General features: G+C 45.0%; 1 protein-coding gene across 1 annotated transcript in view; it reads left to right on the forward strand.

Moving 5' to 3' along the window:
- Positions 1 to 23,817, forward strand: part of WNT9A (Wnt family member 9A) — a gene marked incomplete at both ends in the record, with an annotated part of 51,941 nt that extends 28,124 nt beyond the window's left edge. Inside the window, 3 exons of the mRNA XM_080610759.1 lie at positions 6,652 to 6,911; positions 10,745 to 11,007; positions 23,344 to 23,817. Coding sequence (XP_080466885.1) covers positions 6,652 to 6,911; positions 10,745 to 11,007; positions 23,344 to 23,817 — 997 coding nt within the window. The remainder of the gene's footprint in view (positions 1 to 6,651; positions 6,912 to 10,744; positions 11,008 to 23,343) is intronic.
- Positions 23,818 to 24,896: the final 1,079 nt, after the last annotated feature.

The raw sequence follows: 24,896 nt of genomic DNA on the forward strand, positions 1-24,896 counted from the left end.
ACTATCCTGCATCTGGGAGGTAACCATCTGTGTCTTGCCTCATTCACAGAAACATCCCTTCTGAAGTGATGTGACAACTCTGTTAAGGGTGTTGGGGGTCCAGCCCTCTTAAGACAGGACAGCTGGTCTCGGGAGATTTCACTTGGGCTGCTGTATTCAGCAGCCTGGGAGAAGTCCTCTGACTTCAGGGTGATCTTCAGCTATAAGGCTGAAATGAGAAACTTGGCCATAAATTGTCTCTGTGGTAACACCTGGGCCTGAAAATAGCTTAATTATTTGAGATCAGAGTAGCTGCTGTAAATGCTAGTAGCATTCAGGGAGGTGGTGTTGGAAGGGGAAGAGCTGGAGATTTGTACCAGCAAATTCTTTCTTCCAGAAGCAGCTGTTAGTCCTCTCTTTGCAGGACACTGGAAATAACTCTTGATAGGACTCAGAAGCCTGGCAGGTTTGTGTAGCAGATGCTTACAAGCCCACTTGCCTATCCCCTTGCCCACAATCCTCAGAGAAAAGGCCCAGAGAGAGCCACTGTCTAGATCTATCTAGGCAGAGAACTGATTGAAGACAAGTTTGAATGACTGAAGCCTACAAGAATCTGCACCTTTGTGTCTTACAAAAAGAAAATCTGTTTAAGCATACTTCAGGAGTCTGATGGAGTTGAGTGCTTTCTTGCCTGTTAAGTGGGATCTGTTGGGTTGGAAATTCCCCCATTCTGTAGCTTTTCTCCTCTCTCTATCCTCAAAATTGCCACTCCTCAGAAACTAATCCAAGAAGTTGAAACTGATGTTCTCTGGAACATGTGCGAGTTACGGCTGCTTTCTACCTGCATGCAGGGAGGTTGCTTACAAGCCCACTTGCCTATCCCCTTGCCCACAATCCTCAGAGAAAAGGCCCAGAGAGAGCCACTGTCTAGATCTATCTAGGCAGAGAACTGATTGAAGACAAGTTTGAATGACTGAAGCCTACAAGAATCTGCACCTTTGTGTCTTACAAAAAGAAAATCTGTTTAAGCATACTTCAGGAGTCTGATGGAGTTGAGTGCTTTCTTGCCTGTTAAGTGGGATCTGTTGGGTTGGAAATTCCCCCATTCTGTAGCTTTTCTCCTCTCTCTATCCTCAAAATTGCCACTCCTCAGAAACTAATCCAAGAAGTTGAAACTGATGTTCTCTGGAACATGTGCGAGTTACGGCTGCTTTCTACCTGCATGCAGGGAGGTTGCAAGGCCCTATTGCTTCTACCATGTGTTGGTGAAAGCACGTAATATTGTAGTGGTCCCCATGGTGGGAGCTGTTAATTGCTTTTTTTGCAAGTGGGAGCTTCAGCTGAGATTTTGGCACTATTAAGTAGCCCATGTTTGAGGGGTTACCATCTAAAGAATAGCTTTGGGTATGTGTAGTGTGCTATCAAAAGGAAAATAAAGATCAAAATAGCGATTGGGAAAAAACTGCAATGACAATAGCTGTATTCTGTTGCTGGAGTTTCCAGATGTATTTGCCTTTTTAATGGTCCTCAGCAGCAAGACATTGCTGTTTATAGTGAATGATGCGAACAGCAAAAAGGAGAGGTGAGCCCGGAGCATAGATGTCTTGGAGTGACCTTGGAGGAAAACAACCAGCATGTGCAAAAAGTACAGTGTCTGTGGATAAGGGGAGGAAACCTTGTAAACTGCCAGCATAGATGGAGTTTTAGCAAACATGTTTTTGATTTCTAGGTGGAGTGCAGTCTGTTTAGCTCTGCCCTGTAAAGCCCTGCATGGTCTACATCTTGGGCTGGGAGAAACAATTATCCTCCTGTCATGACTCCCACAATGTTATACTACCAATCCAGAGGAGATCAGTGGAAAAACTGCACTGAAGAAGGGTTAGGATAGAAGTGAATAACTCTAACAGAGCAATTTTCATGAAGTGACTTAACACTTGCTGAGATGGCAGGACATTGTGGAAGCCAAGAAATCCTTGCTGAGGTTTGGAGAATGCATTGCCTTATTTTTTGAAAGGACTTAATGGGATATGCATTCTTTTTTGCACATGTATGCATTAGTCAAAGTAGGAAACCTTTGGCTTTCTAGCTCAGAATGGTAAAGAATTTAAAACCTAGCATGTGTGGCTCTGGATTTTGTGGTTTAAGCAAGGCAGCGATAAACATGAATGTCTGCATGCTGGAGTGAGCAATGTATTTTGGAGCAAGCATACTTAGATTTGACTTTAAGGGGTAGAAAGAAAATAGAGAACTAATTATTTAGTAGCAAAGAGAAGAAAGCTGCCTCTTATCCCAGATGGCATTGGGGATCCTTGGGTAACATGGTCTAGTGTGAGGTGTCCCTGCCCATGGCAGGGGGGTTGGAACTAGATGATCTCAAGATCTTTTCCAACCCTAACCATTTTATGATCCTGATAGCTCTGGGAGGAGCAGAGCTGAGGCTGGTTTCCTCCAAAGGGTGTTGAGTTAGTGTGAGCACAATGGTGGTACTTGTATCTCTGAACACTTAAAAACCCAAACATAGTGCAGAATGAGGCAGGTGATTCTTCAATGGCCAGCTCTTGCTCCAAATACCAGGTTTTCATCACTTGCCATGGAATTCAGAATTTTCTTGGACTTTTGGCTTCTTGCACTTCAGATAGCAATTAGCCTTTGTGGGATGGGGGAAAACTTCTTCACAGTGTGGGAGAGCGACTGTGAGGGAGAGATGGCAACTCAAGGTTGTTGGATACAAAAGAAATGTAGGCCTGGTGTGCAGCATAACTCACCCACTTGAGTCATTAATTTATGTATTGCAGTGAAGGTTATTGTTCAAGTTGCAAACTTTTTGTAACTTTTTAATTATTGAAAGGAAGAAGTGGTGGAAAGAGAAGGAAAAGGGTTTGAAGAGTAGCAATATTGCAGAGAAAACATTAATGTAAGAAGGGAAAATAGAAATCAATTTGATCATTGTACAGATGTACCAAAGATTAATCCCCTAACAGAGAAGGAAGTGCCGGGACAGGAATGCAATATTTCAGCAGGCCTGTCATTCCAGGCGGGTAGAGCAGAGGTATTTCCTTGCAGGAAAGCAGCTCACCTTGGCTCACATCTCTGGCGGCACTTGCAAAGGAAACTCTTGAGCATGTCAAAAACGAGAATGCGCTCACAGGTCTATGCAGGCGCCTTACTTCTGTCTCATCCCCCTCAAATTCTCATTGGGAAAATCCCCAGTTAAACAAGGGAAAATACAGGGACACTGATGAAAGTGTGAACTGACGAGGCAATAAAATATCTTGACTTCTGAGATGAGCTGAAAGTAGGATTCAGTTTGAATTGCCTCTCTGGGAGAGCAATATTTCCCTGGTGCTACAGATAAAACTTGGCTATTCAGCTATCGGTGCGAGTTGTGCAGTGGCAGGGACTCCAAAATAACACAATTGCAGAGTGCTGGCTGGCAGTTTAATCCCAACAGTTGTGGATAGGGTGTGTGTAAAATAAAATATATAAAATATAAAATAAAAACCACCCCCCTTTCCTGAAAAATTTCCTTGGAAAGAACAGCTTGGTCTTTGTGAGGCGCTGAGAAAGCATCAGACTGACACCGTTGCCTTACAGGACCTCACTCAGCCTAGGTTGCATAAAAGGGCTTTATAGGATTATAAAGGTTCCATGCAGCGGCAGCTCCAAGGCAATGTGTCAGGTGGGGCACAGGCGCTCCCTGGCTCTGCCTACACTTGTTTGTTGGTGCCATGCTCTGAAAAGTGCCACCTCACCCCTGGAACAGGTCTACAGAGCTGAGGCTGCTGCGTTGGTCCCCCCGCTGCTGAAATAGGCATCCATCCAGTGCTAGGGAGGGGAATGTATGGGTGTGCATGCACATATGCTGCTTTTGCTCATGGAGGTCTTAGCCTGGAAGAGCTTCATTGCTTGCTGGCTAGTAAAAGCCCCTTTCCTCTAAATTTACTTCTTGTCTCTTTTTCGAGATGCTTTCTGAATATATTTGCCTCACTCTGATTCAGATCAGCTTGAAAGCCAGTGAAATTAGTCTGAGCAGTAAGCCAGGCAGTGGTGATGGGTCTGTTCAGCATGTGCACTGCATATGCATTGTTTTTTACTGATTTGGACTTTCAAGTCCTCTTTGCTGATGGATGAGGACAGGGAAGAGTTGAGTCGGGAAACAGGAGGTGGGAAAAGGTGTATTTTGCTTTTACAGGGCATCATCTTGGTGTCTTGTCTTTGGGTGTGTTTTTCAGGAAGGGGTGAAAGGCATGCTGGCACTGCTTCTCAGCTCACTGTGGCTGTTGTCAATGTGTCCCAGATATTGGGTGAGCTCCTACCAAAGCCTTTTGCAGAAAGCAATGGAAATGTACATTGCTGACAATTAGTCAATTTAATGCTTCAATTTTCTGTTGTTTCTCAGGGCTTCCCAACCATTCAAAGTGGGTGTTGGAGGCCAAGAAAAATTCTATTTTTCATTCTTTTCCCTCTTCCTCGATCTTCATTTTTATTTAGATGTCTTCTATTGAAGATACATGCAATTGGGCTGTGCTATCAGCAAGTTTTGCAGGGCTGATCTGTAGGAAGCCATACTTTGAATTATTTCAATGCCAAGCACCTAACAGGGAAGGTGGGGAAGAGGTTCAAGATCAGCAGTTGCTCTGCAGAGATCTTTCTATAGCATCCATTCCTGTATCCCTCCTCACTGCAATAGACATCTCCAACATGATACTTGGAGCTTAGGTTTTCCAGAACACTTAGCTGAACAGTATCTGCTTAGTTGGAAAGGTTAACTGGGGAGGGGGGAGCTGTAGAAAATGCTTTTATGCCTCCCTCTGTCTTTGCCATCTGAGGATATCTCTTGTGCCAACTGTGAAAGCTTGCAGAAATGAATCTCCAAAGCAGAAGAATTGATGAAGGCCAGGAATGAATGTCCTGGAGATTTTGTTACAGGTGTTTACTACTGTGAAGTTCAGACCAAGCCACCTTTCTCATGAACAAACCTGCTTGGAGCTTTGGTTAACAAGGTGCCAGGGCTGGATGATATCCTGTCTCCTTGGGAAGCAGTTGTGACCAAATCCACACACTGTCCGAGTTGAAACGGAGCAAAAATATAAGGGCTAAAACTTGTCAGTGCTTCAGATGAAGCTTGCTGTTTGGCCTTTGGATATTTTTATATTTTTTCTGTTGAGCAGAATTTGGGGAAGAACTATTTTTTGGAAGTTCTTCACTGGGTTACACTAGCTTTCCATGTTCCCCACAAATCACCGACTTTTCACTTTTACCATTGCAGTTTTTCTGCGAATCGTAATTTCCAGAAATTACCTGAAAGTAGCTGAAGGAGAACATTTCCCTGCTTGCCTTTTTAGTCTCTCCTGTGGAGACAGGCTGAGAGAGCTGGGCTTCTTCAGCCTGGAGAAGAGAAGGCTCCAGGGACACCTTAGAGAACTTCCAGTGCCTAAAAGGGCTGACAAGAAAGCTGGAGAGTGGCTTTTTGACAAGGGGCAGGTAGGGACAGGAGAAGAGAGAGAAATCATCATTAAAAAAGGAAAGCACAAACTGCCACTGGGTGGAGATTTAAATGCTTTCCAGGATTCCTCTACATTCAGTGAAGGGGGGTGAGTGTGTGCTCCCCTCCTATGCCTATCACCCCATTTTCCCCAGTGGTTCTGCAGCAATGGAGATGTTTGAACCTGCTGCCCATCCCCATGCTCACCTGTGCAGGATTGCAGCATTCCAGCATGTTTTCAATTCAGGCTTTAAGCAATTATTCCTTTTTGGCTTGGGAAATATCTTCAGGTCCTTCAAAACCCTGCATAGTGATTCTCATTGACTGCGTGGACTGGCACCTGGCCGGAAAAGGGCAAAGCCAGGAGAGTGGGGTGTGGGCAGCCTGGCCAACTAAACGGCTCATGAGCCCAGCAGATGTTTCTGAAGTCTCTCTGCTCGCTGGGGCTGATGCCAGCCTGGTCCTCTTCCAGCAGCTCATCACTTGATACTGGGAACAATACGCTGGCTTCTTTTGTTGCACATTGTATGAGTCAAGGACCTTGGGTTTGGAGAAGGCAATGGGACATGCATTTATTTCTTAAGGCCATGTTTTAGGTTTCTGAGCTAATTCTGCCTTGCAAAAGCTTTTGGCAGATTCTCCTGGAAAGCGTCTCCTGCTCTCAAGCCTCAGGCTGTGGCTCACTAAGTTTTATGTCAGAATCAATCCTGCTGAAGGCAAGGTGGCTATACATGCTTTCCTGATGTGTCTCTTGGTTTGGTGGGGCAAATCATCCTCTATACCTTCACAAGCCAGTTCTAGCTCTGCTTGATGTGCTAAAATGATTTTTTGTTTATGCACAGGAAAGTGACTATAGTGCTCTTATTTTTGCTAGTTTCCAAAGTTCATGCAGCTAGGTACCTTCAATTTTTTCTTTCCTATTTCAGTTTTCAATACAGTCCTGGGGTGAAGACTGCCAAGGACTTATGTCCAAGCAAGATGTGAGAGCTGGTAGAGAACATAAATCCTAATATTGCTTCTTACCCTTCTCTTGCTCCCACCTTGCACATTCACTGCAAAGAGCCTTGCCTAGACATCAGCAAGCCCCATGTGGCTGCTCAACCAGGGAAAACCCACCACGGCTCCCACTTGTACCGCAGGCTGTATTTTCTCTATCTTCACTGCTGCGCTGCTCTTTTCCTCTGCAGGCTGACAGGGAACGAACCCTTGACCATCCTCCCTCTGACCTCAGAAATGGAGGAAGCTGCTGTCAAAGCCCACTACAAAGTCTGTGACCGCCTGAAGCTGGAGAAGAAGCAGCGCAGGATGTGCCGGCGGGACCCCGGCGTGGCTGAGACCCTGATGGAGGCAATCAGCATGAGTGCACTGGAGTGCCAGTACCAGTTTCGCTTTGAGCGCTGGAACTGCACCCTTGAGGGTCGCTACCGGGCCAGCTTGCTAAAGAGAGGTGAGTAGGGTGGGGAGGTCTTAGTTGAAGGTGCTGACACCCCCTGCACACATTGGCTTCCCTGGCATTTTGCAGGGTGGTCATCCTGGTGCATCCTTTGCCAGTGATGGGTCACCACCTCACCAGGAGCTTGTAGAAGGTAGCCGCTAAGCTCAGCTCATCCTTGAAAATTCACACCAAGCAAAAGATGTGCTATATGGTAGTATTGTATATTTTTGTATTACTTAAGCAACCCGTCTGATTCCCATGGCCTCTTTCCTTAGAGGCTGGAGGTGTTCATGCGTGTGTCTGTAGTTACACAGTTGCTTCTCACTTCTGATGGAAGTTGAGCTGTTGCTGGAGAGGAAGGTGTTGAAGTTCCCAAAGCTGTTCCATTCCTCCCCCACCCCCATTTATTGTATCGACTTTTCAGGAAAGAAGTTGAGAAAATGCCTCAAGGGGAATAAACCGAAATGAACTGTTCTGTGCTGCCCTGTTAGTGGCGGCAAGGGGACTCCTATCATAGTGCAGGGCAAAATGGGCAAATGCTTGTGTCCTGTTGTTGCTCTACCCAGGGAAAAGCTCCCTGAATGCAAGGGATGGGTAATTTCCACAACCCTTCCAGCAGCTCAGGTGGAGATGACCAGAAGCTGAGAGAGTATTGGAGGACCAGGTGATATTTTTATCTCCTTCCTTTGTGCTACCTCATAATCCAGTTTCCTGCACCCTTCCAGTAAAATCCAGTTCTTATTTCTGGACTGCAGCTAATGGTGCAGCAGGACTGTTTTACAAATAGCTTGCGTGGGTCTTCAGGACTTTAGTGACTTCTAGAAAGTCCCATGCTCAGCAATGGACCTGGACTTAGAAATCCAGAATCTGATGTACTCAAAGATAAGAACAGATGTTTGCAAGGTGCCCTCCCTCCCTTGCTAATTAGTGAGGAGAAGTAATTCAGAAGTGCTAGGGCTTAACTAATGCACTGTCACTGATTGCAATGGAAACAAGGAAAGTCCTTATGAAACCCAAGAGGTCCAGCCAGAGCTGCAAGACATTTAAAAATAGCCCCGCATGCCAGAGGAGTCCCTGGATTAGTGTCGTCTTGGGAAAGCCAAGCACTTTCTCATGCTGACACCTGGAGGCCACAGCTTGTTCCTTCAGACGTGCCTGCCCCTGAGGGTAGCCCTTGGCAAGGGGTATTTTAAAGCAGCCTGAACGTGAGCTGCCTTAAAACACCCTTGAGAACCCCCCTCCCTTGTCAGGACCCCGTGTAATAAATACAACTCTGAAGGTTGCAAGGTTCTGCCTGCTGTCTCATTCTTCCATGTTTTATGCCCCTGCAACATCTCTGCTCTCCACTGATGCTGTAAATCCTTCAGAAGTTGTTCCTGCAGCATAACACACTACCTTGTAAATCTTTCTACTTCTCTCCGGGAGCTGCTGGTTCCTGGTTCAGCATTGCAGCAAGTGATACCCCAGGGCAAAGGTGCACATGTATCACCCACTAAGACACAGTTATCCAAATATGCTGGTGTGGGCTTTCTTCCTTTCCTTCAGGACCATTGCAGCTTTTAAAGGAGAAAAGGGGGGAGGGGGGGAGGGAAGGGATCCCAACCCTCCCCCCCATTTCACTTGAGTTCCTCCCTCCATTTTTACACTTGGTCACCGGAACAGCCCGGCTGCTGGTTTGCAACTTGGGCTGATGCAGCCTGTTTCTTAAAATAACAGGGGATTGTTTAAGGGACTTGTTATCCTCTTTGGATACTCACAAACAATTTTGGAAATGTCTGAAACTGGATAGCTGCGGATGGCAGGCTGTCAATGCACCGGGGGTTAGAATGCCTGCATTGATTTAAAGCTCATTATCTTGTTACAAAATATCTCGGTGCAATCAAATAGTGCATGGCGGAGATGGCTTTAAATCTGGCTGGAGCCAAATGTCACATGGACTTGCTTGGAAGCTGCCTGAGCTGGCTGTGGGCAAGATGATGCCCGTGCTGATGGGCACTGGGAATCTGTGAAGCTTTAGGTGATGGGGAATGGGAGGAGTAGAGCCAAAGCTGATTGGGAGATTCATGGAGGGGGAAAGTCTGGCAACTGAACCATTCCTTCTGTCTTTCCATCGAACACGGTATGCAGTGTGGTTGCTTGGCACTGGCTTTGTGCTGAGATTTCACAACCGCTCTGAATTCAGTCCTTCTACAACCTACTTGAAGGCCCCCTGGCTTGATCTGGGGCTGTCTACTAAACTGGACCATAGCCAGGCTGTTTGCTGCTAGTTGCAGTGCCTCAGAGGAAGGTTTACACACCCTGTTCTATCAAGGACTTTCTGTTAGCAAACTGGTGCCCCTCCATTTCATAGCACAAACTGTAGGACTGGCCTCTTGCCACCACTATCAGGAGAACGGAGGCTTGGGAGCATCTGTCTCTAGCATCAGCATCCCTCGATAGGCATGTGGGCAGTCTGACCTAGGGTGCAACCTAGAAAAAGCTGAACACTGCTTAGAAGGCATTTTCTATCTAGAGGAGTTTGGTGGTCTGCACACCCATGAGTTTTATTGAGTGATTTAAGTAAGGACTTCTCCTGCCACTCTCAGTGAGGTTTGCAATGCTGAAGGCTTTTCTGGGGTGCCAGAGGACATGATCTAGCCTGAGGAGAAAACAAGGAGGGGAAAACCCCCAAAATTTGCTTTCTTGACCTCGACCACTCTTTACAGTGTCCTGGTAAGTGTGTTCCTTCCAGTGAGGGAAAGGTTCCTGCTCTCTTTTTCCAGGTAAGCAATAGGAATGATTGGACAACTTCAACCACAATCTGGTTTGAGTCAGCCCCATTGAGGACTAGACCTCAGTCTCCTGGACTGGATTTTGGTCACTCTCCTGCTGAAGTTCAACATCACGCACCTGAGAGTGCTTTGAGAAGGCAGACTCTGGGTATGGGCCAGGGCAGTGCCCTGTGAGCTTGCTTGGATGACCATGCACCTCCCAAGGAACAGTTCCAAAAATGACCTGGCAGTGTCTCTGCATGTCCTTGGTTGACACACCAGTTTACAGATATATCCACTACTGTCACCATCCACTTGTGTTATTTTTGAGTGGGGGATTTCTTGAGTCAGATCCAAAGCTGTTCTGGAATTGCATCTCAAATATGCAGTTGTTTATGGCTTCCATAGCTGGAGAACAAGGAGCTATAAATACTGGCATGTTTGCTTTTTATTTCTGGGTTTTATAATTTGGGTTGAAATCATGGGGGTCTCTGGACCTCAGTTACTGGGGGCATCAGATGCTGTTGCATTCTTACAGGTGAGCATGGAGGTGTAGAAAAAAGTTGTACATTAAAAGCTTGAGTGGTAAGCTGCTTTTTGAGGCATTTGAGGTGCTGTGACAGGTTGCCTACTGTGTGCTTCCAAGCCCTCAGGTGTCTTGTTAACAACTGTGTTGAACTGCAGTAGGACCTAGTGATTATTTTTATTTCAGGGGGTATGGAAAGAACGAATGCTCATGGCTTCTTTCCCAACCATCAGACTGAAAATCTATGCTGGATTCCTGCTATTCGGTGTCACTTTGGTCGCAGTATTTCTGTACCATGGTGATGGTACCTCCATGGTCCAGCTCTTGCTCGCCTCTATCTGTTTTCAGGCAGAGACTGTAGAGTGACAGTTACAGAGATGGCTGGATTTAATTTGCGTTCTTGAATCCTGGCTCATGCCACCTCTATCTATCGTTCCTTGGCCTCCACCACTAGTAATGCTTTATCACTCAAGTTTTTCTCACAATGGATTTTGCCGTGATTTCCTCACTTTCTTTTTTTAACCCTTGCTCCAGCTGTAACTAAAGCTGCTGCCTTCTCTCTCCTGCAGGTTTTAAAGAGACAGCCTTCTTGTACGCCATCTCCTCCGCAGGGCTGACGCATGCCATGGCCAAGGCATGCAGCGCAGGGCGGATGGAGCGTTGCACTTGTGATGAGGCCCCTGATCTGGAGAACCGCGAGGCTTGGCAGTGGGGTGGCTGCGGTGACAACCTGAAATACAGCAACAAGTTTGTCAAGGAGTTCCTGGGGAGGAAACCCAACAAGGATCTGCGAGCCAGAGTGGACTTCCACAATAACCTTGTGGGCATGAAGGTGTGTTGCAGACTGCTTGGGGCTTATGGGAGGCAATAAGATGTGTGAAAATAAGGAGTGTTGGATAGAAAATGTATGGAGTGGTCCTTCTGCTGGACAAGTGAAGTCTTAGTTACTGGACTATGCCCTGGTTTTGTTACTGTTCTTCAAGAGTTGTGGAAAATGGGATGAGATCAGAGGGAAAGAAACAGGACTGTCCAGGTCTAGAAAACATGAGATGGTGACAGATATTGCTGGCTCTCCATAGGAAGGAGAGGGTCTTATGCTGCAAAGGGATGGAAGTACAGATTCTTCAGGCTTACATGAGGAAGGGAGTTATGCTGCCACACACAGGTTGACGGATGCTTTTCTTGCAGCAGTTCAGTAGAACATGGAAAGTCTATCATGTTCTTAGCATAAAGGTTTCTTAAACTGTCTGGACAAACAGCTGGCAGGAAACCAGGCTGGAGATTACTCTCTGACCTCAGTCCTAAAAGTCCGTTCTGCCTTGTTTTCTGGCAGAGCCTTTCACATTGCCTAGAGCTGCTGGACTTGCAGCAGATAGTGCTTGGGTGTATAGTCCCTTTGTTTCCTTTTCCTATCCTTATCCTTCCTGCTGGAGGACTTTCTAATCTCTATGCCATGTTCTTCCTATAAGGCTTTACCCTCCTGCCTGAGGGCCTCCCTGCAGGACTGATGTAAAGGACAAAGTGACTGCAATTGCTGGGTCATCCCAGCAAGAGAGGGGAAAGGGACTTTCCACCTTCTCCCATAATCTGCTTAGCTGTACCTAGCCTAGATTTGCTTGAACACTAAAATTCTGCAGATTGGCCAGCACAGGTGCCTAGGATCAGTGTTTCATTGCACCAACCTCGGAGGGGGACATACTGTAAGGCTATAAATAACTTTTCAGCCTTGTTATTGTCTGTGTGATTGGATGGATGGTTGGGACTGGGATGGGGGGGACCTGTGTCTCTAGTTTCCCAGGCAAATGCAGCCCAGCCAGTTGTGCATTCTAGGAATCACCACCCCAGCTCAGTTGTTCCTGTGCGTATGCGTAAAATGCCATTCCTCACGGTGGAGTTGAGGCATTGGAGAATGCCACCAGTGAGTGCTGGCCAGCAAAATGTCTCCCCCTCTCTCCACCACCAGCTAGTCCTAGACAGCGCAGAGATCAGGATTAGACATGTCCTGGATTTAGCTGGTGTCTGGCTTTGGCTGACAGCTTTTCTGCCTCTGAATTAAAAGGCTCAGTGCCTCTGAACTCATGTTGCAGCTCTTTGACATGTGAAACAGGCTTTGCAGGGTGAGGAAATTTGTTTTAATCCTTGTGGTTGGTTGTTCCCTAGGGCCTGTCCCAATTCTTTGTAGCTGGCTATGTAGCAGATGGGACTGAAAATGGAGAAAGTGGTCCATAGAGGCTGTGATTTCATGCTGGATAGGGCTGTGAGATATTCCAGCTTTCCTCTCTTTCCAGAGTCATCATAATATAGTCTTGCCAACACCTACAAGGCTGTGGCTTGAGGGGCCATTGACATGTTCTCGTAACTCCATGGATGTCTCCCTTCCACAGTGGTGGGGCTAAATAACTTGCCCAATAGATTTGACTCCCCTGCTCTCCACCCCAGTAGCTGTAGTCAGGATGCATGTATGGCTGAGATTCAGTCTTGGATTTAGGTTAGATGCCCTTATTTGTCATCGCTGCTCTACACATTGCCTATATAACTTTGAGCTTAAACTCCAAGAGTGAGCTGGAGGGAGTGAATATCCTCTTCCTTTCTGCCCTCCCTTGTCTTCATCCCACTGAGCTAGTGGTAGTCTCTTGCATCTTCTGCCCCCCCCCCCCCCCTTTACTTGGCTTAGTCAGGTTCTGGTCATTTGCAGTTTTTTCTAAGCACTAAACAGCTGCGTAAATTGTGGTGGTTGTCCAGAGACTGAGAGCCCTTATAACCATCCAAGTCAAAGACCTTTGCTCTGCAGGTCAGTAATCCAGTGTTCCTATTTTTGTTCACCCATACTGTGTCTGTTGAGTTGGTATTACTGTCTGACAGCTTTCCTTGCCTATTTGCAGCAGCAGTTAGAAGGATTTATCTGTCTATGCTCTTAAAAATAATTCTATCATAGTCTGGTTGACAGGCAAGGCAAGCAGCCCACCAGATTCACAACACTATCATTGAAGCCAGGCAGACTGCTTGTTGAAAAGGAAGGTTTTTGGAGGGTGGTGGTCCAAGATTAAGAGAACATATGTCTAAATAATCAGGGTATGGTGACCTAAACCAATGGCACAGCATAGTGTCATTAAGGTCATAATCAGATGTCGGATGGGGCTGGCTTTATAATTGCAAGGTCAGAATTGAAGCACTTGCTTCAGACTTCAAAATATTGAATCTAATTTGAAGCCTGAGCATTAACTTTGGTGGGGTTGATGGATTGTCTCTGACATTGCTTACACTTGGGTGTAGATTACTATGAGGTTCAATTTGCTTCCTTCCTCCTGGTCCCACTGCAAGTGCAGCATTGGTGGAAGATGAGGGTTGCTCACTAGGCAGTACTAGGTTCTCTCACTGAATTTATTGATGTTTTCCTTGATGAAGGTAGTGGGTTAAATGTGATGCTCATCATGTTTCCTCTACTTATCTTTCTCCAACAAAGCTAACATCATACATCAACTAACTGCTGCTGTATAGACTTTCCAAACACCGAGTCGCAGGAGATATTATGACAGTCTAAACCCACTAGTTTGGTTATTGAATAAGTCATATATATTTGATTTGATGTGAACCAAAGGCAATGTAGGAGGAGCACAAATAGCCTTTGTTTGTGACAATTTGCAACTGAACAATTTTGAATATTATATAGCTAGGTTGCTCTTATGGCCTCTAATGTGTGAAAATGTCCCTGTGAGTTCCAAAAAGATGATTATGGTCATTTCAAGCAGGATGTGAGATGCAAACTGAATGGCTTTCCCAAGGTTGTGCAGCAAACTGATGGTGGAACAAGAGATTGAAGCCAGTTGTCCTGAATGCCTACTCAGCACCTGCTGTGTTTTTTCTCTAACCAAACCACAGATTATATGCTTTAGTGAAGCCACACATACATGAACCAAAATCTTTGCTACGCTACAGGCTGGTTTGGACTGAGCTAAGAATGGACAAAGACTTTCTTTTCCAGTACTTGGTTTTGCTATGGGAGCCTGCTCCAGTGCCAGCCTATGCTGGTGTACTTACAGTGTACGTATGGATGTGCATGTGTGTGTTTGCTGAGGGAGTGGAGAAATACCTATTAAAGATATAGCCCAAGCTTGGTGTTCTCTCACTGATTCTTAACAACATGTAATCCTTCTCATCTAATTACTCCCAACCATGGCAAAAATATAAATATTCCCTTGAGACCCAGAAAAAAGACCTGTGCTTAATTGACTGATTTGGCAACCAACCCTACACTCTTCTGGTCAACATGGCATTTTCTCCATGGTGTCATACTGACAAACAATCTGTGTATTTCTGTGAGGGTGACATTATCCTATCCCGCCTAGTTTTAATGTCTCTTGGTAGATGTTCTCATTTAATTATTATTTTACTTCTGTTTTTTTATAACCTTGATGGGCCGACTCCAATTTTGCTGCCTCCAATGAAATAATCACTGAGCATGTTGTGCCCATGATGGCTCACAAAGTTATATGATATGACCTCAATTGCTAAAGAAAGGGCAAGCTTGTCTAGTGTGAGGATGAGGTAATTAGACCAGGACTTCTCCAGCCTCCTCTTTATTGAAAAGTAGGAGCTCTGAATAGGCCACTTATTAAAAAAGCAATTTCCTTTCCTTTGCCAAATCTACTTGGGCTCATTCAGCTATTCTTTCAGAGGGGTCTTGGGTGGAGAGAGTGTGTGTTGTGGGGGGAGATGTGAGTATGTGTCAAGGGGATGGGGGGCGGCAGTGGTGGTGAGAGAAGTCAACTGTATTAAAGCTCTGTTACCAGCAATGAAGTTTCTTGGTTATATTAAATGAAACACGGGCAGCCTTGCTAAAACTCTTCTCTACATCCTCCTCCCCCAACCCCCTTTTTTTTCCCCCTTGTACACACAAGTGCAGCCCTCTTTTGTAACCCATTAATGAAAAGTCAGAATATTAGAGCACTCAATTAGTTCCACTGGGCTTGAGTAAGTGATGTTTTAATTAAATTTGCCCAGTTTCTCAGCAAAGTATCATTAAACATGACTTTCCAACTCCCTCTCTGGAGCGTTGCTAAGTTTCTTAATCCCAGGAGTGCTGACCTCTTTCAGAGGTATGTCTGGTCAAGCATGTCTTACAGATCCAAGGGGCACTAATAAAGGGGGCTGCTGTTACCCAAGGGAACAAAAATTGTCATGTTCCCATTCCCTTTTCCCTTTATTCTTCCAGAATGAGAGACATAAATGAGCCTTTGCTTTCAGGACCCTGAAGTCAGGGCTATAACCACAGTCTCCCTCTGAGCCAAGAGTGTTTAGTGCACAACTATGAGAGGGCAGAAATGAAGAACAAAATTCCTCCCTCCTCAAAGGTATCTCTTTAGGCAATAATCCCCCTTTGAAACTGGTTCCCTTCATGATGCTTCCTTAATTGTATTCACACAGTATCAACCCATATGTTTTGGTTTGCACAGACAATGTGTGTATTCCTGGAGGATCTGTCACTCTCGTTGCTGTAGGGTTCAAGTCCAGACTTGTCTTGAGGCAGGTTATACCTGCATCTCTGAAACCATGTGGGATGCTCTTTAGAAGACAGTGGGAGGTGCATGGACTTTTTCTTGCTGTTGACTTATTTTGGAAGTCCATGCAAGGAATGACTTTTCCCCTTAGGCGGTGCTGGCAGGGATCTATCTCAAAGGCTGAACGTGCCTTCTGCACTGGAGACGGACTTTCCATATCAGGTAGATGTTTGCCCAGCTATCATCTGTCTGAGGAACTTCATGAGCTATCACATAACGTGTTATCAGAGCATACCACCCTCTTCATTTCTGTATCTCCATTTTACAGAGGGGAAATTGAGACCCAGAAAGATTAAGTGACTTACTAAAGGTCACACACAAGCATAGCAAAGCAGAGACTAGAAATCTGGTCTCCTGTTGCAGAGGCAGTGTTTACAAGCACTGCCCATCCTGTCTCTTATGGTTCCTACTAGCAAACATAATTCCGGTCAAGCTCCAGAACTGTTGAACCAGCAAGTTTAAGTGCTAATACCTCTGTTTTTCTATAACCTCAGAAAGTGTAATAATTGCTCTTTTTTTGAGATAAATCTGTATGAGCTTACTAATACAGTTGGTGCATGGAAAAAAGGAGATAAAATGCATCCTCTAGGCAGTTTCTTTAGGGGTATGTTTGCAGTTAGAAATCTAGCATCACACTTTGCTGGGTTTTATTTGTACCTCAGTATAATAGCAGCTTCTCTGAGACTAGCTCTTGACTTTGTGTGTACAGATCAGTTTGCAGGGCCACCACCAGTATTAATTGCACCAGGTTATGACAGGTAGGAATGTCTAAGTATGCTCTTTATGTTTTCCCCTCCTTTCATGCTGAGATTGGCTCAGGCAAAGTCTTTCTAAGGCCTGGAAATCAACAGTATGGAAAAAATTGCTTGCAGTGTCCCATAAGTAATTGCAGTTGTTTATGTGGAGCTTTTTTAGTATGTGAAGCACTCTAGGAATACTGAAGTGGGAAAAATACTTCTAAAAGTTATCAATTTAAAATAGAGTTATGTTATTCTATGCTTAAATTTATTTTAATGCATATTTCACTGAAATCTGAGTGTTCATATTTTTAAAGGGTAGTGGAAATGAAGAACTTCTGAAAAAACCAGGGTCAGAAAGGCTTGGTTTTTGTGTTTTGTTTTTTTTTTTTGGTTTTTTTTTTTTTTGGTTTTTTTTTAAAAAAAAAAAAAAAACAAAACACCAAGATAAAAGAGAAAAATGGAAGGAAAAAGAAAACTTCTAACAATGTGTGAAACTTTTATAATTCAACCAAGGACAATGGCCAGTGTTAAGGAACAAGTCTGATCTTTGGGCCCTGTAAAGAAATGGGGACCATGGCTGCTGTCCAAACATTTGTACTTGAACTGAGAGAATAACTAAGCCTTTTTAAATTGAAAAAGGGTATGTACCTAGAGGATGGAAGAGATCTGATTTGTACAGAAGCATCCCAAAGACCTTTCTGAAGTAAGACAAGATGAGGGCAGGCTTTTTCCTGGATGACCTGACTCTAAGCAGGTTCATTTGCTCCCTCCTCTGCCCCAAACCATAGCGAATGGTTTGAAGCCTTGAAGCCGCAGACCAGCCATGACGACAGCGGGGCTATAACTGAGGAATTCCCACGGCTGTGTGTCCGCTCTGGACTGCTGCTGCCCAGACAAGAGTTGTCTGAAAAGCACTGCCAGAGCCCCATGACCCAGCTGGGAATGAATGGGAATCTGTCCTTGGTGTTTCATCTGAAACACTGAGAAATTGTGTGTTGCAGCATGTCTGAGAATGATCATTATGGGGGCACTTAGTCTGAGCTTCGTAGCAAGCCATTGTTGTAAGGAAGGATTACATGTTGCATAGCAATGCTCTGCTGTGATCCCTTTTCCCTATGGCTCTTGTAAAGCCATTTGGGCAGGCGCTCCTGTGGTGCTATCTGATTTCCTCTTAGCAGCAAGTACCAATAAAGACTGTTCAGTCTTGCTCTATCATAATTGTTTTCCTCATTGTGCCTTTGTCAGTATTTGGTATTCTCACGACAAGATCAATGGCAGTTTGTGTTCCTAAGTTGAACAAACTAATTTGCTCAAAGAGCTTTATTTTCCTCCCAAACTGTTCTCTTATTGTGAGATTGCCAGACCAGGTGGTTGTTCAGAGGAGAGTGGGAGGACATAATTTCAGTATGTTGCTATCCCTGACCCACTAGTTTTCTTAATTGCATTTTGCTTAGAAGCTCTCTACAGCATATGCTATAATAAGGATTCAAATGTGTTGTTACTCCTGAGTTACTATAGCTCTGCTGACATGTGGTAGCTATGGGGTATTTAAGCCATAGCGAGCACGAAATATTTTGTGCTTTGGATTTAAGGTAGTGCCTTTTGCTTCACATCTGTGATGACACAGAATCGTAGAATCAGCTAGGTTGGAAAAGACCTGTAAGATCATCAAATCCAACCATTGCCCTAGGATTGTAATGACCACCACTAGACTATGTCACTGAAGGCCTCATTTAAACTGTTTTTGAATACTTCCAGGGACGGTGACTCTACTACTTCCCTGGGCAGCCTGTTCCAATGCCTGAGAACCCTCTCTGCGGAGAGATTTTTCTTAATACCCAATCTAAACCTTCCCAGGTGCAGCTTCAGGCTGTTGCCCCTTGTCCTATTGCTTGTTGCATGTGAGAAGAGACTGACCCCACCTTGCTACAACCTCCTTTCAGGTGGTTGTAGCGAGGGATAATGTCCCCCCTGAGTCTTCTCCAGACTAAAAAACCCCAGTTCCCTCAGCCATTGCTCATCAGACTTATTCTTCAGACCCTTCACCAGCCTTTTTGCCCTTTTCTGGACCTGCTCCAGTACCTCACTGTCTGTCTTGCTGTGAAGGGCCCAGAACTGAACACCGTATTTGAGGTGCAGCTTCATCAGCATTCATGTGGCCACTTATCTTGCTGTAGATGCAATGCAGTTATTTAATAAGTGGTGATGCCATGGGTGTTCAGGAGAAGTTCAGGTCGATGTAGGATGGAGGCACATTAGGCTCTGAACTGTGATGTGCCTTTAAAAGAAAACAGGAGCTACTTCTGGCTCTTGAAATAAGCCTTTTTTTTTCTTTTTTTTTTTTTTTTTAATAATGAAGTCTTATTCTGCCTTAGGTACTCTAAAATCATTTGGTAATAAAGCTAAGTTATTCTACCCTGTGAACCCCTCCACATTTGAAAGCATGACTTAGACATTTACCCATTTGTCCCATGGCCCAGCCAGAAAAGGTTTCTCTGACACTGTTCCAAGCAACCTGCTGACTTGAATAAGTCTTGCTCTGCTTCCTGGAGGAATGAGGTGGATTTAAGTGTCTCTGACAGGAGCGTGCATCAAGAGGAGAAACGTCTTTGTGGAAGCTGGAGAATGAGACTGGAAACAGAAGGGCTTTGCCAAGATTCATTTTGGCTTGTGGGTGGTTAGGGGCCTGTAGGCAGCAGTTCTCCATCGTGCATCACCCTGAGTAGCTGCATCGTGACTGACAGCAGCAGGGGAGGCTGGCTGAGGAAGAAATTTTTCTAGTATTTTCACTGTAGCTGCCTCGTAACATTCTTGAGCCCTTCTCTATGCTTCAAGGAGAAGGTTTATGGGGCGGTTGGGATGCACCAAACTTGCACAGTGGCCATATGAAAATCCATATGCTGGATTTCATGAACTGATGCATTTATGAGAATGAGGACAATGGAAACCTTTTATGCTTTGGTCTACCAGTGCATGACGTCTAAGCTATCCTAGCCACTGCTTAACGAGGAGCTAAAAGTAAGTCAGGAAAAGAATGAGCTGGGAGTCATTAGGGGCTTTGTTCATCACTGTTTAAGCACAGAAGGAGAATAGGATTCATCTACCTAAATATATGCATTGGTACCCTTTGAGAGACTTTTATGGTCCTGCAGGGGCAGTTGGTGAAAAGCAGTGTTTTACAGTACCACAAATAATGGTAGATGCTGATATTTAGACAGCTGCATTAGTCCCAGAATGTGGGATTCTCCTTGCAGGTTAAGATATCTAAACTGAAGTGCCTCTGTGTGAGGTGGGTCCCTAGACTTGTGTAAGCAAGTAGAGATGTGGTCAGTCGGTGGAGCCTGAAGAGCTACTCAGTGGAGCATGTGCATGTGTCTGATTTGGCTCCACTGAGTCAGGCTGCGATTTAGAGGTGTCTCTCAAATGTAGGCATTTAAACTCATATGCCTTAGTTAAGTCAACCCAAGCTTGATGGTGTGATTCAGGTGCCTAAACCTACACACCTGTTCCTGACTGAAGGTTTGCTACCATCTGCTAGTTGCCAATCCATCAGCATTTGTATCTCCCATTTGTGTTGTGCCATATTTTTTGTTCAACATCTTTGTCGGTGACATGGACAGTGGGATTGAGTGCGCCCTCAGCAAGTTTGCCGATGACACCAAGCTGTGTGGTTCGGTTGATACGCCGGAGGGAAGGGATGCCATCCAGAGGGACCTCAACACACTTGCGAGGTGGGCTGATGCCAACCTTATGAAGTTTAACCATGCCAAGTGTAAGGTCCTACACCTGGGTCGGAGCAATCCCAGGCACGGCTACAGGTTGGGCAAAGAAGAGATTCAGAGCAGCCCTGCAGAGAAGGACTTGGGGGGGTGTTGGTCGATGAGAAACTTAACATGAGCTGGCTTCAGTGTGTGCTCACAGCCCAGAAAGCCAACTGTATCCTGGGCTGCATCAAGAGGAGTGTGACCAGCAGGTCAAAGGAGGTGATCCTGCCCCTCTACTCTGCTCTCATGAGACCTCACTTGGAGTATTGTGTGCAGTTCTGGTGTCCTCAACATAAAAAGGACATGGAACTGTTGGAACAAGTCCAGAGGAGGGCCACGAGGACGATCAGGGGACTGGAGCACCTCCCATATGAAGACAGGCTGAGAAAGTTGTGGCTGTTCAACCTGGAGAAGAGAAGGCTGCGTGGAGACCTCATAGCAGCCTTCCAGTATCTGAAGGGGGCCTACAAGGATGCTGGGGATGGACTATTTGATCAGGGACTGTAGTGACAGGACAAGGGGGTAATGGGTTAAAACTTAAACAGGGGAAGTTTAGATTGGATATAAGGAAGAAATTCTTTACTGTGAGGGTGGTGAGGCACTGGAATGGGTTGCCCAGGGAGGTTGTGAATGCTCCATGCTTGGCAGTGTTCAAGGCCAGGTTGGATGAAGCCTTGGGTGGCATGGTTTAGTGTGAGGTGTCCCTGCTCATGGCAGGGGGTTTGGAACTAGATGATCTTAAGGTCCTTTCCAGCCCTAACCATTCTATGATTCTATATCTACCAGCCAATGTGAATACCTTAAATATGCTGTGTATATATGTATCGTATATATACACAATACTGGCAATGTCAGCTTTCCAATTGAGCCCTGGAGAGGTGGCTACTGTCAAAAATAGCCCTGTCTCCAGGTTCTCTTCCTGTGTTTCATGACTATGCCGTGTTCAACCAGCTCTGAATCCAGTCAAGCCTCTGCACAGGAGTGGGTCTACCATCTGAGCCAATTCCTGCTGTTGTCTTGCTTTCTCATCTCCTGTTCAACAGTGGTTGTCTCCTGTTCGAGGTGGAGCAGATGCAAATGGGTTGGTGGAGGTGAGAGGGTTGAGAAAAGGCTGAGCTGATGAACGACTGCAGTGTGCAGCCGTTCTGCAAGTACCCGAGCAATTCTGCCCAATTTGCTGATGGTCTGGGTGTGAAATCAGGTACAGGAGCTTTGTTTCACATGAACTCAGCTCTCACTTCTGGACAACCAGTGAAATGTGACTTTACATAAGGGATAGTATGGGTGAGGGGTTTAGTTTTCTTTTTTTTTTTGGTGTTGAAACATGCTCTGTAAGCTCTTGTCTAACATTGTGGGATTTCTTGCAGAGTTGGCTAGACACTTTGGCACGCAGAGCGTGACAACCCCTGACCAAGCCGGCCCAGCTGAGTACTATAAGCAGTAACACATCTCTCTCTGTAACCCATCACTTGTTTGAATGCTACTGTGTATTATTGGATTGCATTTGAAAAGGTCTTGGCTGTCACAGGAATGAAGTGTGACCATTGGCCAGGCTTTGCTGAAGGCCGTATTATGCATATTGTCTTTCTAAAAACATCTCTGTAATATCAGGATTGGACCAAACCCCAATTCTGAGTCCATGACCTATTGCACATTTGCACATGGTGCTCAGCAGGACTCATGCAGCCAAATAATTAGGAACTGGATGGTCAGGAAATGGACTGGAGCCAGCTCTCTGCTGTCGTGAGGCCATAATATAGGCAGATGCCCTAATGGGCAGAGGAGGAAGATTTATTTTTTTCTTTTTTAAATACCTTAGATCCCCCAAAGAAGGGCACTTTCAGTAGTACTTTGACAGGAGGCAGCTCTGTAAAACAAACTCTGGTCTAACTTGCTATTTTAAGGGGTGGTTATACCTTACACATTTAAAGTCCAAATGTAACCTATTTTGGGGGAAGGGACAGGGAGGGAGGACTAGAACTATAAATATCTGTTTATAATCAGTGGACAAAATGCAGGTTATCTGCGACTGTCCAAATAATACGTCTGCTCTCATGTTGCCCATAGAGGAGTCCCAGGTATGAATCTCTCTCTGAAGAAGATGGTGGGGGTGTCTTGTTTTTTGTTTCTTCACATCTTAATTTTTCAGAGAAAGGGAGGACACAGAGAAGAATGAGGAAGCCTTAGGCTTTATCCTACATGAAAATGCGCTTTATCAAACGTGTGTGGCCAGCAAGCAATGAATCTTTTTGTTTTAAAAAACACATGCAGGCTTCTTCATTGCTAGCAGAAGAAAATTGACATGTCCTTTTGAACATACTACTACACTCTGGAATAGGATCCTGAACACAGGATGGAGAGGCAGAAGCTACCTGGATGTTTTTAGAGCTGCTGGTTTTGGTGAAGGTGAATTCGAGCTGTGTTCCTGAGAACTACATATATATTTCAGCTCCATGAAGCTCAGTCACAAAATGGGTGGGATGCTATACCTCATCGCTAGTGGTGGAAACAACATAGCTTAACCATGTTTCCACTGAGCCTGTGCTGCTAGTTGGGAGCTGTGTGAGTTTATGGTGGTATCCTATGTGATGCGGTATGGAGAAAGTTCCTACCCTCCACGCTCGTGTTCTGGAGCATGTGCCACCCAACATGTGTGTTTGTGTGTGTTACAGCAGCAATCTCCCTCTTTTCTCCACTAAACCAACTTCTTCCATGGTTGTTACATCTTATCTCCTTGTTCTTGCTAAAATAAGTAAGCGCTAAAACATGTACTGACCTCTTAGTTGCATCACAGCTTCCAACCTCTGTCTACATAAATGAGTGCCAGCACCAGACAGCCTTTGTATGCCTTACTAGTATAATTAACTAGCCAATAAAGCATTATCCTAGCAGGTAAATATCATATTCTGTATTATCATAACTGGGACCCCTTCTGAATCAAATATTTCTTGTAGTATGTGTTTTCTGTCCTCTTTCAACGGGTAGTTTTTGACTGCCATCAACTTTGTGTTCCAGGAGTATCTTCTAGCATGTTTTGTTTTTTTCGCTGTATCTTGATGGCTTTCTCCCATAACTGATTTTATTTTTGGGTTGTGTGTGTCTGCAGGTCATCAAAGCTGGAGTGGAGACAACCTGTAAATGCCATGGAGTATCCGGATCCTGTACTGTTCGAACGTGCTGGAGGCAGCTCTCCCCGTTCCATGAAATAGGGAAGCAGCTGAAGCAGAAGTACGAGACATCACTCAAAGTGGGCAGCACTACCAACGAGGCCACAGGAGAAGGAGACATCTCCCCACCCAAGAAGTCCATCCCTGGTCACAGTGATCAAATCCCAAGGACTACGGATCTTGTCTACATTGACGATTCCCCAAGCTTCTGTATGATGAGTAGATACTCACCTGGGACTTCGGGAAGGAAATGTTACAAAGACAAGAACTGTGACAGCATCTGCTGTGGGCGAGGGCACAATACACAGAGTCGGGTGGTCACTCGTCCATGCCAGTGCCAGGTCCGTTGGTGCTGCTATGTGGAATGCAAGCAATGCACCCAGAGAGAAGAGGTTTATACCTGCAAAGACTGACGTGTCTTCTGCTCGATGGTAACCCTTGGTGATGGGTGATGGCGATCTATAAGAACTGCATATGGAGACAAACAGGGTTTGATTGACCTTCTGGGATCTGAAAGCTATGTTGAGACATAAGCACTTTGTAGGGTACAGGTGACCCAGCTGTGTTGCTGTTTTGTTTTTGTTTTGTTTTGTTTTCTCATAGACTGAATTTTAATGAGGTCCAATTATGTGGAAATAAGTGCCTGTCACACTGGGGTTAGACACCAGTTGACCTTCACCTTAGTCTACACAGTTTGAAGAATCATTTATCCTTGGAACATCGTGATTGTTCCAACAACCCTCCATGAACTCCTAGGCTAGTATATTCTCTTTGTCATAAATAACCTATACTACTTTATTCCTGAAACTTACCCAGCAGCTTAGAGAGATAAGCAGATAGGAAAGAAAAATCTGCTTCAAATGTGATGGTACAGGAAGTGGTCATATATGTCCCCTTCTAAAACTGGAGAGATGTGTGTAGGGTAAGCAGCAATAGGCCTGATGGCTCCTTTAAGGGAGTTTCTGCACATTGAGCAAACAAGGCTCTGACAAAAAGACCCACTGGGAGGGTTAGCTTTTAACGATGGCTCCATAGCCACGTGCATTGATCACCAAATACAGCTCAAAAAATGTTGGGTCCACCATGTTGCAAACAGAAATATATCCAAGAAAGAAGTTGGGAAGACTGTAGAAAACCAGACGTGCCTGTCCCCTTCAGTCCAATCATGTGTTCTTTTTTACAACTGGTTTCTTCAAATGCAGTTTCTTTAGCACTATTGTTGCCTTTTTTTTTTTTTTTTTTTTAACAAAACCACTAGATATTTTTTAAATTTTATTTTCACTTTGTGCATGATTTATTTTTTTGTCCTCTTTCCACCTCTTGTTGATCAAATTCACCCTGTGGTAACTGCTTCAGAAATCTGAACTGGAACTTTCAAGTCTTATGCCAGCTGAATTTGGACATATATTTCTGAGTAGGACAAGAGAAATTTAAGGGCATCTTGGAACACAGTGCTGTCTTGCATTTTATAACAGCCATTTTGGACTGGATC

This window comes from Psittacula echo, assembly GCF_963264785.1.
Source record: "Psittacula echo genome assembly, chromosome: 2".
Lineage (NCBI taxonomy): Eukaryota > Metazoa > Chordata > Aves > Psittaciformes > Psittacidae > Psittacula > Psittacula echo.